This window comes from Cyrtonyx montezumae, unplaced genomic scaffold (genome assembly GCF_038088225.1).
Source record: "Cyrtonyx montezumae isolate F1298 unplaced genomic scaffold, pur_monq_1.0 scaffold_3, whole genome shotgun sequence".
In the NCBI taxonomy this organism is placed as follows: Eukaryota; Metazoa; Chordata; class Aves; order Galliformes; family Odontophoridae; genus Cyrtonyx; species Cyrtonyx montezumae.
This window is the reverse complement of record NW_027072034.1, coordinates 83,408,573-83,421,858: the sequence shown is the minus strand read 5'-3', so window position 1 is coordinate 83,421,858 and position 13,286 is coordinate 83,408,573. Positions and strand designations below refer to the sequence as shown.

General features: G+C 46.7%; 1 protein-coding gene across 1 annotated transcript in view; it reads left to right on the top strand.

The window, feature by feature from the left end:
• Positions 1 to 4,193: 4,193 nt before the first annotated feature.
• The window catches only part of CASQ2 (calsequestrin 2), a 28,756-nt gene continuing 19,663 nt past the window's right edge, over positions 4,194 to 13,286 (top strand). The window contains exon 1 of the mRNA XM_065742126.1: positions 4,194 to 4,630. Within this exon, the coding sequence (XP_065598198.1) occupies positions 4,397 to 4,630 (234 nt within the window). The 5' untranslated portion in view covers positions 4,194 to 4,396. The remainder of the gene's footprint in view (positions 4,631 to 13,286) is intronic.

Here is a 13,286-nt window from a genome sequence, read left to right as displayed (position 1 = left end):
TCAAAACACTGATGCTGGTTGCAAAGATCCCAGGCTGTTTAAAAGAGGAACAGGAAGAATCCAACTCTGACTTGTACTCACCACCCTTGACTCAACAGCATCAGTTTTTAGGCAGCACAAGCACTGTGAAAGGCTTCTCACCCCTCGGGGCCTTCAGCAAGGGTGAAGGGTAGGTTTCTCACACTGCAGAGCTCTTGAGATGCTGGTGACCTCGATCTCCTTGAAAAGTGGTAGTGGATGCCGGGGGTTCCCACCCTAATGACATCCACTCTGCAAATTATGACAAGGTTTGACCTTGCTTGTCAAACTGGTGGCAAAAGGCCTATTTTCTGAGTATTCCTATCTTGCAAAACACACGAGGTCTTAAAAGCTTGCAAAAAGATTAGCTGAAGCAGAATCTTAAATCCTGGAGCCCTAGAAAAAGGCTCATCAAAGCATTTGGATAAGAGGTGGCTAGGGAGCAGTAGAGGACAAGGAAGGTGAGAGCAGTGGCGTAGGGCTGGAGTGACCTGTGGGGGGGAAGCAGCAAGTAGGTACCTAATATCTACAACAGGAAGAAAAAAAATATCAGGGAGATCTCTATTTCTCTCCTGCTTTCTGCTAGCAGGAAGCAAGCATTTCTACCAGCCCTAAGTGAAGGGCTGAGGCTGTCCTGCTATAAGCCCTTCCATTCTGTTACTCTTACTGGCTTCATATCATCACAAAACTCAGAGAAAAAAACTACTTCTGTGAACATCAGGGGTAGTTTTTCACCCCAGTTCCCTGGAGCATGGTTTTTTTTTTTTTTTTTGTTGAATGAAAACAGTGCAAAGAGACTAGAACAGTGGATAATAGACCTGTGCATCCTTTCCATGGCCACCGCCCTGTGGTGCAGACCCTGTCCCTGACCCCCAGCTGCCCCTCCCCTGACAGCTCCATGCCGTTCCCTCGGGCCCTGTCGCTGTCACACACAGCACAGCTCAGTGCTGCCCTCCACTCCCTGTGAGAGCTGCAGTTGCCATCAGGCCTCCCCTCAGCTCCTCTTGTCCATACAGAACACACCACCGGACCTCAGCAACTCCTCACACACCTTGCCATCCGGACTCTTCCTCATCTTCATAGTTCTCCTTTGGACACTCATTAATAGGAGTGGACACATCAGGAGACTGATCTTTACTCTCAACTGCTATTAGAGACTAACAGAGTCCAGCTGTGCCAGGCAATTAGCAGAAGGCTAACTGAACTTTAGGACAGATGCCTCAGTGCTTTGTCATTCCCCTGCCTGGCACCAACCATAGAAACAAACACACTGCACCTGAGGACAACTAAATGGGATCAAGAAGATCCCACACACTCCATTGAGCTACTATTGGGACCCAGAATGGTGGTGGAGACAGAAGCAAAAGACAACCTTTGCTACAGTGTGGGAGATTCACTTCCATTTACAGCTCTGCTACTGGCATCCTCCCAGGGGAGGAAACAGCTCTGTATCAGTCTCAGGCACCTATGCTCTGAACACTCCCAACAAGTGAATGTGAAATTTCAGATCTGTATTGGCAGGTTTACAATGAGAACATCTGCATGATTAGAGTTCTCACTGGAATTAAGAAGGTGACTGAGACAGTTGTTTAAAATTTATCCTGTCTTCATCTGCCTTCTTTTTCTGAGCACAGAGACAAAGAGATGGACTCCCATTGACCAGTTATTGAGCTGGAAGAATTGCCCTCAGGGCAGAAGTGAAGCATAAGTTACAGGCTTCTGGTACTCATGTCACAGACAGAATAGATGGGCTAGGGTGAGCAAGGCAATATTTTCTGTTACTAAAAAACAAACAAACACATTTGTTCATTTTTCAGTAGCAAAAAGATGAGAAAACGAAAATTGGATTGTGTCTATTTTTAAGCAAATGAAAAAGTTATTCAGATTAGAGAGAAAGCGTGTCAAAAATAGCTTGAGTGATATGAAAGTGGAACAACTGCTGTAGACCTATAAAAAGGAGGGCAGCAGCCTGGGAAGCTGATTTTGAAGTATCGTTGTAAAAATGAAATGTTCACAACCATCTGATGTATTCCCAATTCAAAACATGCTCTGATGGCAAGGGTGGCCTATTCCTGCACCCCAAATGCATGGAGCCCTTTAAAGGCAATCAGCCAGCCTACCGTGGGCTGGATCATCACACAAACTCAGTTCTGTGCTTTACAGACCAAACATTTAACAAAAACCTTGCTGTTGTCGCCCACTGTGACAGGAGTCTTGCATCTCCTGCTAACAGCAGTCAGATTTACCCAGGTTTTTCCACATCTCCCTTTGAAAATGACAGCACTCACAGTGGGGAGTGAATTTCAGAGGCTGCCTTGCTCTGACTTCACCTGGATTTCTCAGCTTCCATCATCAGAACATCAAGTTACAAACAAACTCCTGAAAAGTCAAGACCAGAAACTAAGATGTTTTGGAACTAGGACAGGCTTCAAAAACTGTTGCCCACAAGGCAGCAGCTCATGTGCCATGGGATACGTTGGAAGTGACATGTATAAGGAACATGTTGTAGGATGAATACCCTGAATGAATAGTACCCACACAACATAATGAAGATGGACAGTATATTTTTGGATGAATTATCCAGACAGTATAAAGATGCCAAATAAATTAAGAAGGGCTCACCTGTCACTGAAGTTTGAGGCTCACCCAGAACTCCACAGAGAAAGGATCTCCAACAAGAGATCTTTCCCCAGTGGTGGTCAGCCCTTAAGTGGGGTCTGGGAGAGGTGGAGCCAGACTCCACTCCTCTGGTCACACAAGTAACTTGTCTTCACCTGTGCTCCTATGACTGACTCAGTACTTGCCTCAGGTGATCAACCAGTGGTTCAGGCCATGATTCAACAGTTCCCATACACACATGCTCCTACATCACTCTGAAGTGAGGAATAATTGCTAAGTAGCATTCACTTTTTGCCCCAAGCAAACATCAAAATACCCCAGTCATAGAATAAAATAGTACCAGGAACATCATCTCCTCACAAATGTGAATGGAGTAAGGGTACAATGCAGCAATGTGCAAGAAGTAGTCCTGATGAAGCTGTTTGTCTGCACATCATTTTGGCATAGGAGAAACCTGTGCCCACTGTCACACTCCTCCTTGCCAGCTCCTCCAAATATCTTCCCCAGTAGATCAGCATCATGCTGGTGGCAGGGCTGGCCAGCAGCCAGCTGGCCTGCCTCCACGTCCCTGTTGCTGCCAGTCATGGGGCAGCGGTGACATGCAGTCAGTGGAGGGGAAAAGGGGAAAGAATGTGCTGCTGCACCAGGAACAGGGAAGCAGTCGTTCTCCATTTCACTTGCTAGGAGATGCAGCAAAGCTCTGCAAAAAGACCTTCAGGGACAACAGGCAGGTCTCAGAGGCTGGTAGGCCAGCAGCAATGGTGGCATCTGCTGATTATCTCAGGGAGATCCGTGTCTCCTGCCCCAAGGCACCAGACTAGATCTTGCCTTTCATTCATTAGTGTGACAAAGCTCTAATCAGTAACCAACAAGTTCTGGGATTTGGCAACTGCTGTGTGCGTGAGAGGCTACAAGACAAGTTTCTCTCTAGTTTGGGATCATAGTTGAGAGCAAGAGGTCTCAGGGCCAGTAGATCTCCTGGCACTCTGCGAGCAGAGAGAATGCTTCAGAAAAGAGCTTAAATTCCATCAGGCAAATCAAGTCTGTGTCCCAGGAAGCGTGAGGGAGTCCCAGGAGTGCTCACCTCCTTTACTGCTGAGGAAACATGACTTTTCCTCTAGTGGTAGTGATAAGTCTGAAACTATTTTATCCAAGCTCTGTTATCTACTGTCTAATCACTGTGATGCCCAAGTGGTTACAGAGATACCCTTATTACAAAATGTAGCCAATATTTTCTATTTTTGCTAAGCCCTAGTAGGACAGAGAATGCCTTGGCTCTCTGTATAAATGAAGTCCGCCCCTTCCCCAAATCTGCCTGCGTCCTCCCAGCGTTGCCAACCTCCACTCCCTCCTGCACTCCCTCTCACTTGCTCCCTTGCTCTCAGATGATGCAGAGTGCCAGCAGGTCCCTCAATGCTGTCATATCTGTCCTTTTTATTCATTGCAGGGTTTATTTTTAGCCTGAAACAACTGCTTCCTAAAAATGGAGTTCCTAATGACACGGGAGCTGGACACAGCTATGTAAGGTATCCAGGGCTTGGCCTGACAGCTTCTCCTGTCTGTCTCTTTGTTGTGAGCCCAGGACAGCAAAGTTTGTTGCTTGCCACCAGCCTTGCAGAGCTTGGACTGAACACTAGGAAGGCAGCAGAAAGAGAAACTCGGTGCACACATCCACTGGAGCCCTTGGCCTCCTTCTCTTCCCAAACTGAGAAGGAGAGAGACCTTTGCCTGCACTGCACTGAACTCCAAGGGTTCCCCAATGAAGGCAACTTGCTGGATCCTGGCAGGCTTTTGCCTGCTTTTCTGCTGCAAGGCAGAAGAAGGACTGAATTTCCCCACATACGATGGGAAAGACCGAGTGATCAACCTGAATGAGAAGAACTACAAGCAGGCCCTGAAGAAGTATGATATGCTCTGTCTGCTCTTCCATGAGCCCGTGAGCTCTGACAGGGTGTCCCAGAAGCAGTTCCAGATGACGGAGATGGTCCTGGAGGTAAGAACCACTGCATGTCCCTGCCGGGTCATTGCCACCACACACCTGGAGTTGTGGAGACGGGAAATAGGACAGTCAGGGACCTGGTGGGGACAGCCAAAAGTTTGAAGTTGCTTGCCTGGGTATGATTTAGACCCTGAGTTCTGTGAAGCACAGGGTAAAGCTTTTGTTGTCTTCTGAGCTGTTTGCTGGGAAATAGCCTTTCTGGATGGTGCATCAGAAAACAGGGAAAAGCAGGTAACCTTGCAAACCCCAGCTTAGCTGAGCTTTTTCAAATCTCAGCACAGGTCTGCATGCACAGCCTGAAATTGTTAGGTTCCTTCTCCTTCTAGTATACTCTCCTTGGATTCAAGATTCCTGCCTTTTCCTATTCCTCTTGGGAGCGAACAGCCAAGCAGTTCCACTGAACTGTGCTGCAAATGGATGTCCCAGCTCCACATCTCAAAAGCTCCCTGTTAGTACAACTTTATATCCCTTTTTGTTTTTCTGACACCTGGTAGCCTGCTTGGAATAAGTCTATAGCTGCTTGTTAATACAGCCATTTATTTCTGTGCTGGAAATAAGCATTGTTAATTCTTTGTTGAAAGAATGATTAATTAATCCTCAGTAAAATAAATCACACTAAAAATTACGAAGTAAATTCATAGCATTCTTTCTTGTACTGTGGCTGCAATCTAGGGACTCTTAAACCTTGATGGTTAGTTGTTCATTTCCTCACAGGGGCTTAGAAATATTCTTTCTTAACTAAAAGACACGTTTGGATACAAAGTGAGAACTGCAGAAGAAATACATAATCTCTATTTTTCAAAGAGAAAATGCACTGTACCCCTTTAAGTATAGCAAATGTGATTTAGACAATATTCCTGCTGAGTGAGGGCTAGGACCTGCGAAAGTCCAGTGCCAAGTTCAAGGTCTACTGACCTTACTTAGCAAAGCAGGCAAGAAAGATTCAAACATGACCAGATTTTATTCACCTGTCAGGAAACAGTTACTTGTTCCAGGTGAGTGATCAAATAACACTTGGCAAAGAAAAAATAACCCTGGAACCCCAGCTGAAAAGTTTATGGCTGGTAGTATAATTGCATTGTTGTTTAATAGGATAGCTATTTCATGCTAGATAGATGGCAAGGATCTACTAAGTGTCTATTTATAGAAACCTGGCAGAAGCAGGTACCCACTGTACGCTGTTAGTTGTACTTCCCACTGCACCTATCTCCATGCTAACAATCAACCATACCAGGAGTGCAGTGGCTACAATGCAGCATGTGTTCAAGCTTTTATGTTGCAGGACTTGCTTCAGAGGTGAATACATTAGCTTAGGGCTCTGGTGATTTGGTTTCCAATTGCCTCTATGCCAAGGAACTTTGACGTGACCTTGGGCAAGAGATTGAGGATTAGATCTGCAGCAGATTTGATGTAATTGTAGCACTCTGGTCCACTAACGCTCAGCTACGAAGTGATCATTCTACAGAACACCCTGCACTTGTGGCTTTGATCTCAAAACTTCTCCAGCACTTGCAAGGTTGATTTAGTGCATGTGATGAAGTTCCCCCTTGGTCCCCTGGACTGAGAACTGCAGCAGCAATCTTACAGTTCCCACGCAGCAGAGATCTGCAGATCTCTGACACAGATATCCAAAGCTAGGATTGGATCTGAGAAGGCAATAGAGAAAGTGCTGTATAGGACATGGCCCAGCAAGGTACTGGTACTCCTAATTTCTGTTACTAACTTAACCATAGCAGCAAGCTAGGTTTTAATCTGCTCCCTCTGATGACAGCATTCAAAGCTTCACCTCCCTCACCTCAAGCCATAAACGTCATGCAGTAAGGATCGCTCCCAATCTGCCCTGTCTGATGCCTTTATGGAGCATATTATGCTTACTTACTGTATTAAAGATTTACTTTCTGGAGTGTCTCACATTTTTTCACCTTACTTTATTGAAAATTTGCTGGCTGACTCACAACAAGCTGTACTGCTTCCACAGCCTGGAAGACACCATGTCTTTAGCCTTCCTTCTGTAAAATTGCACTAACCTCCATTATAAGGAATAATGGGAACCTTTCATGCAGGACCTTCAGGCAGGTGTAGAGCTAAGCAAAGATCTGATCTGACTATCTAAGGGTTGTTACTTCCTACTACCTGATGAACACAGGTATGTGTGTACATAGGAGGAAATAGGCTTCATGGCTGTTAAGTCCTGAAAACCTCAAAAGTGCCAACCCTTTCTGTTTCTCACACACAACCTAGAAGAAATTCCAAAGACCGAAGGCTTTAATAAATATCTTAGAACAGTGAAAAACAAAACCAAATCAAAACAAAACAAAAACTAAAAAAAAACCAAAAAAACAATTGGAGAGATCCTGTAACATGGTCCCTTCAAATTTGCTAGGACAAAATCCCAGATGTGCCCATGTAGTAGATTGTATGGCATATTGTCAAAGCAAGCAGAAGTCCCAGTAGTGCCTGCTAGTCCTTTTTTCACTACAGACCCAGCCACTGGTTTAGGTCTCAGCAGGTGAAAAAAGACAGCTACAGAACATCCAAGGAGAGTAGATGGGCCTAAACAACACTCCTCCAATCCAGGAGCAAATTGTCCATTGGCCATGAGCATGGTTTCATCCAAACACATGGCTCAGACTGGTTCTATTGGTAGCTAACAGGGCTTGAGCTCATGTGGCAGCACTTCCTTCTTTCAAAGCACTTAAGTCTCTTCCCTTCCAAGTCTCTGCTCAATTTGAAGCTTGCAGTGCCTGAATTGTTTGAGATCTCCCTGGAAAATCTGACTGAAAAGGGCCAAGAAACTTTATCTTTGGAGGCAACTGACAGACAAACCAGGAGGACAGAGAGAAGAGAATCACAAGTGTCTCATTTCGTTAGGGAAATATGCTGAAAACATGACAGCACAAGTGAAGTTAAACATATAGTTAAGGACTTGATCCAATTGAAACCACAAACAGCAGGGTGAGGAGAAAGTGATATGCTAGAAAAATTCTCCTTCCCATTACATGTGCCCAGTGTGTGAAACCAACCAGCAAAATCTCAGGATGCTCACCAAGTATCATCAAAAATGGGATGCTATGATATTATGGGAACTTCAGCTCCCTCCACGCAGTCCTACTGGGATGTCACTGGATTTCCACACAGCCCAGCATGCCCTTCCAATTTGGAAAGGCAATGAAGAAGACCATCAGCTGACCTGGCAGCCCCTATCACCTACTCTGCTATGTCTTTTCCAATCAAGACAATTCTATGAGTCTGAGTCAATGAGCATGGCTGCTTCACAGCTCAGACTAAGGGGCTCTTATGCTTCTTTGCTTCCCTTTCTCCCCCCCTCCACTCACCCCAACTCCTGCTGAACAGCTCCTGTAGGTTTAATGTGGAAAATCCTCCACTCTGGATGATGCCATGGGCTGGACCAGGCAGTCCTAAGGACAGTGGTAGCAGTTCCTACCCTGTGGAAATTTTTCTAAGAGCCCTGCATGCCCTGTGAGGTGAGCATGGAGAAGGAGATCACACAGCCAGACACAAAACTTCACAGTGCAGATTTAAGTAAGACAAAAAAACTACTTGTCCTAAAATCTCTCAGCTTTAATGGGAAAAGGGCAAAAGAGGACAGGAACAAAGCAGGGAAGCTTAAAATATCTGTTCTGCTACTCCTCTATGTAACTCCCCTATTTCCTCCAGTCTCACACCGCTGCTTCTCAGACCTCTCCCTTCTCCCTCTCATCTCCAAACCTTTCGCAGATACTGGGAGAGCTTTGCTTTCCAGTGAGCCAGCCTCTGTGTCTAGAGATCATGTTACAAGAATAAAGAGCAGTGGGGTCGGGGATTTTTATTTTGCACATGAGAAGCTCTCTTTACCAGCAGAGGCTGTTTCAGTGCAGAGCAGGCTGCCTGCCATGCAGACATTGCATCTCCCTCCCAGTGTCCAAGTACAATCACTAATACTTGTGCTGTGAAAGGGAAATATAGTTTTTGAATTCAACAAAATCAGTGTTGAAGGGAGAGTAAGGTCTAATTCACTCAAAAGCAAGGATTTACTTTCAAGTGTTGACACTTGTACAGCTCCACTCACAAGCTTTCAGCTGAGAATGGAAAAAACAACAAAGATTTGTCTGGTTTTGGTGCAGCTCCACCCATCTGGTCTTCAAAACTTTTTAGAGCTGATAGCCCCTGTGAGAGCTCGGAGACATGTCATATGTAGCAAAAAGGCCTTCTCTTCTTCTGATCCAACACAGGAAAAAAACTTACAAATCTAGGTCTGTTCAGAAATTCATAGGAAGCAGGAGCTGAGACTCTATTTTATCCCCATGTCCAAAAGAGTACAGGGGAATATAAAACCAAACTCTTTCTTTATGTACCCATGTCAGTTTGTTTCATAGGTCCAATTTTCAGCCTTTCTCTTTGAAAATGGGTATGTTCATGAGTCACTACTTCAGTATGACTTCCTTGGCTGGGTAGACGTTACACATCCAGTGCCACAGAAACTGTCTGGTCTCTGCGTCCCTATGGAGCAAGTCCTCAGGGTGATAGATGGGGTACACATGAATGGAGAGGTACCTGAAGAAGACTACAGCATGAGTATCTCATAATACAAGTAACAAAATATGTCCTTTGGTTACCATAGCTGCTAAGGCAGTGGCTTCCACTGCAGATAAGTTAATGCAAAAAATAAGGAAGGAAGGGAGAGTAAAAAGTGAGAAAAGATGTGCACTGCTTCCTTTGGCCTCTGAAACTATGTAAGTACATCTCAGTCCATTAACTGCTCAGACAAAGGGCTGATTTTGGCAGCAGCACTAGGAACGTTTCACTCCCTGACATGCCAGTCACAAATGAAGCTACAGAGAGCTCCCCAGTTTGTAGATGGGCACATGGACACTCAGGGACAAGTGGATAATTTGGCCTTTATTTATAACAGTGGTAGAAGCCATTTTCAAGACTACTTTAATTCTTATCGCCTAGTTTCCTTTCCTGAACCCTCTCCATCCATCTCATCAATGAGGCTGGTCTGGCTGCCTGAGAAGCTTCTAGCATAAGACCCCATTTCCACTGCCATGTCTCTCTTGGAAAGGCATCCTTCATGTTCAGTCATGTATGGTCAGAGGGAGAGAAGTGTGCTGATGGCAGTTCTCAGAGTAGGCAATAGCTGTCATCCCAGCGTCTGAAGGAGATTCAGCTGGTTTCATCCAAAGAATAACAAAATTATGCAAATATCACTTGGAGACATAGCAGACCCTTGTGAGATTGGGCTTTAGCTGCTGACAACACAATGCCAAGTCTGCTTGGGCTATCTCAGCCCCAGGGGTGAGGAGTTCACTCTGTACAGGTGGAGATAGTCTTTTTAGGTGCCCTGCAAGAGTTTAAGCCAGTCAGAGACTCCTTCCCTGCCTCACCTTTGTTCTGAAATGCCCAAGAGATGAGGCCGAGCTGTGAACAGCCCATCTTTCAAGCCTCAGTCATTCTGCCACACCAATCAGGCTCCCCAGAAACATGCCCATGGGGGTTTCTGATGCATTCCTGATATCCAGGAGGCAGGATCACACTTCTGACTAATAAGATGCCATTGCCCTGTCGTAGTGCATTGTAAGTGTGTGTCAAAAGGACTGGCCTGAGCCAGCATTCACCTACACAGTGGACACAGAATATCTCAGGTTGAAAGGGACCCATGAGGGACCGAGTCCAGCTCCATTGTGTAATGTTTACTGTCACCATTTGTTGTTTTCTGCCTCAGACCTTGACATTGCCCAGAAGCCTACTTGAGGGCAGATATCGTCCTACGTGGTGGATTGGGTACTATGCTGTGTTAGCTTCAGCTGCCCTCACTCCAGAGATCAGTCTGCGGTGCCCTTCATTTAAATCAAGTTGATCAAAGCCTCCCACTACCCTGCATTTAAGCCTCAGCTTCACCCGTGGGGAGAAGGGAAAGGAGATACAGTAATTCTCTTTAAAGCCCCAGGAGGGAGGGGAGCTATTTAAGCACAAAGCCTAAGGACAAATGGGCTATGAATAAACCAAGTTTGGAAACTAGGGAGCTTCTAATCACCAAAGGAAGAAGTCAAGGGGAGAACAGCCCGGTGAGTTTAGAGGACAATGACAGAGACTGTTACCTGGTCCAAGTTCTGATGACCAGAGATGTCCCTTTGAGGCCTCTGTCCCTAAACTGCAGGCACCCAGGCAAGGGTGAAAGAAGTGATTTAACAAGGGCCAAATTACCTTGTTTCATTTAATCCTCTGCGCACAGGGATTTACCTACTTATAGAGAGAAAACCTTGCCCGAGGAAATAGAACAAGCAGCAGCCCCGTGCACGGTTCCCTGCTGTGCTGGCCCCTGGGCACTGCTGATGGGGCTCATTCCTGCACACTCTCTGGCTCAGCTCCGGTGCAGGCCAGCTGCACGACATGATACCTCCTCTTTCTGGGAATTCACTCCTGCCCTGGCAGCCGACAGACTGAGCAGAGCTCTGACACCTCAAAGCCTGCGTAAGGAGACACTTGTTCTGAGCGTTTCCCTCAGGGCTGGTTGCTCACCGCTCCTTGGCTCAGTCCTCCCTCACCCCAAGGAACCTATTACTTTCCCAGGGCCCCATACTGGTGTGGATTTAGGGCAGGAGCGCTCAGATCCCTCCAGTGGCACCCCAGGGTGTCAGAGGCATTGGCTCAGGCCCAGTGGGTCAGAAAACAGAAATTTCCTTGGAGCTGGAGGTGTGAAAACACCGCAGGGTCCTGAGGAGGAGAAGGGGCTGTGCACTGAGCTCACTTCCTTCCTCCAGCACCCACTTGAAAGCAGCTGGCTGTTGATCCACATAGGTTTTGCTATGGCATCCAGCGTTTGCTTCCAAGCGAAGCCAGTCATAGCCTTACTTTTGCAATTCCCCATCCTGTCTCTGTTTTAGCAGAAGTGGGTTCAACTGAGGGGGGTTCCACAGGGCAGCCCCAGGCACCAGTCCACCTGCAGAGCTGAGGTCAGCACGTGCACACTCACAGCCCCATACTGTCCTCAGCATGCGGGCTCCTCGGCTGAGTCGGCAGAACACCTGTGAAGCAGTGCCAGCAGGCACCAGGCGACAGCAGCAGTAAGTGGCCCCTACCACACGGGCACTCACTGCCACCGGCATCATCCCCAGCTATCTCAGGAGCTTTGGCTTACAGCTGGCTAAAATTAGGGATGCCCGGGTTTGGATAAAAATACAGCCCTAGCTATGTGAAACCTTTAGGTAGGTGGCCAAAGAGCACATCATATGCCTGGCAGGGCTGAGCAGATGGGTAGCTCTTAAAGGGCTGCAGCAAAGTTCTTGAAGCGCTACCTGTGAAAGGGCCCCCCTCATCAGGAGTGACCTTTGGGTGTTCTGTATTTGGGGACTTGCCTTTTCACCAGGAGAACAGCAACCCTCCAAGAGGGCAGCTCCAGTGGTGGAAAAGGGCAGCAAGATGGGCCACGTTTACTCTATTCTGACCCTGCTGCAGGCCCTGCTACTCGTCAGGCTCCTTCACCACAGTGTTTCAGGAGCTGTCATTCACCAGCCTGAGTTACACAGAGATCCAAAACTTTTCTGCTGGGCATTGTGAGGGGATGCTGCATGGCACAGCACAGCATTAAGGAGAGTGATGCCCCTCTGCTCTACTGAAGACTGTTCAAAGAATGGAGAAGCCAACCACAGTGTAAAGGTGTGAATCCTGCAGAGGGTTTCAAAGCCTTCAGGGAAATACCCTTGTTTCTTGTCATCTCCTGTTGTTTCTGAAAATAAGAACAAAGTTTTAAGATAGTAAGTCAACATTGTCTTCACATCAGCATGCTCTGCAGCTTTAAAGAGCAGAAAGCAGAGAAGTGGAAAGAAAGATGACTTCCCTTATAATCTCCCATTGCTCTTCTATTTGCATTGCTCCAGTTTCACTCTTCTACCACTGTCTGCTGGGGAAACAGCAGTCTCCCTGTGCATAGAATAGGCACTCCCAAAGGCTATCAGAGACCCAAGTGTGCCCAGCACACTGCCTCCCAGGCTGGGCAGCTGGGGGATATAAGTTTTGCTGCCTGGGGGGATCTGGACAGTGAAGTGAGAATCCAGGCCAGAAAGTCATAATATCACTCCTCAATGGAAAACCATCTGTTCTGAGATACCTGTCTCATCCATCCCCTTCTGTAACCCTCTCTGCTACATTTGTTCTGCCTTTTGATGGCAAAACTGACACCAAGTGCAAGGTTCAGAACAACCGCCACTGTCTGCAGATGAAGCAGGATTGTGGTCAGACAGCCTGCCTGTAACCTAGGATTTCAGAAGGACCCTATGCATCTCATTAAATCTCCTGAAAGCTTCTCATCGCCACAGCTCAGTTAGTTATGGTAGTAGGAAGCTGAGATGCTCTAGCAGGGAGCTGTTTCCTTCCATCCCATTATTCAGATTGCTAGCACCACTCAAAATCATAGAAACACAGAATCGTGGAATGGCTTAGGTTGGAAGAGACCATAATGATCATCTAGTTCCAGCCCTCAAAGAGATAGTGCTTTTTCACTCATAGGTCATAGTGTTATAGAATGGTCCTCAGGCTTCATTTGGGGCTGGCACTTCTCATTGAACTCAGAGGGTCACGCACTTACACAAGGGAGAATGGGGCTGTAACCTGAAGGAAACTCACACCTACTGTTCCTGAGGACACACAG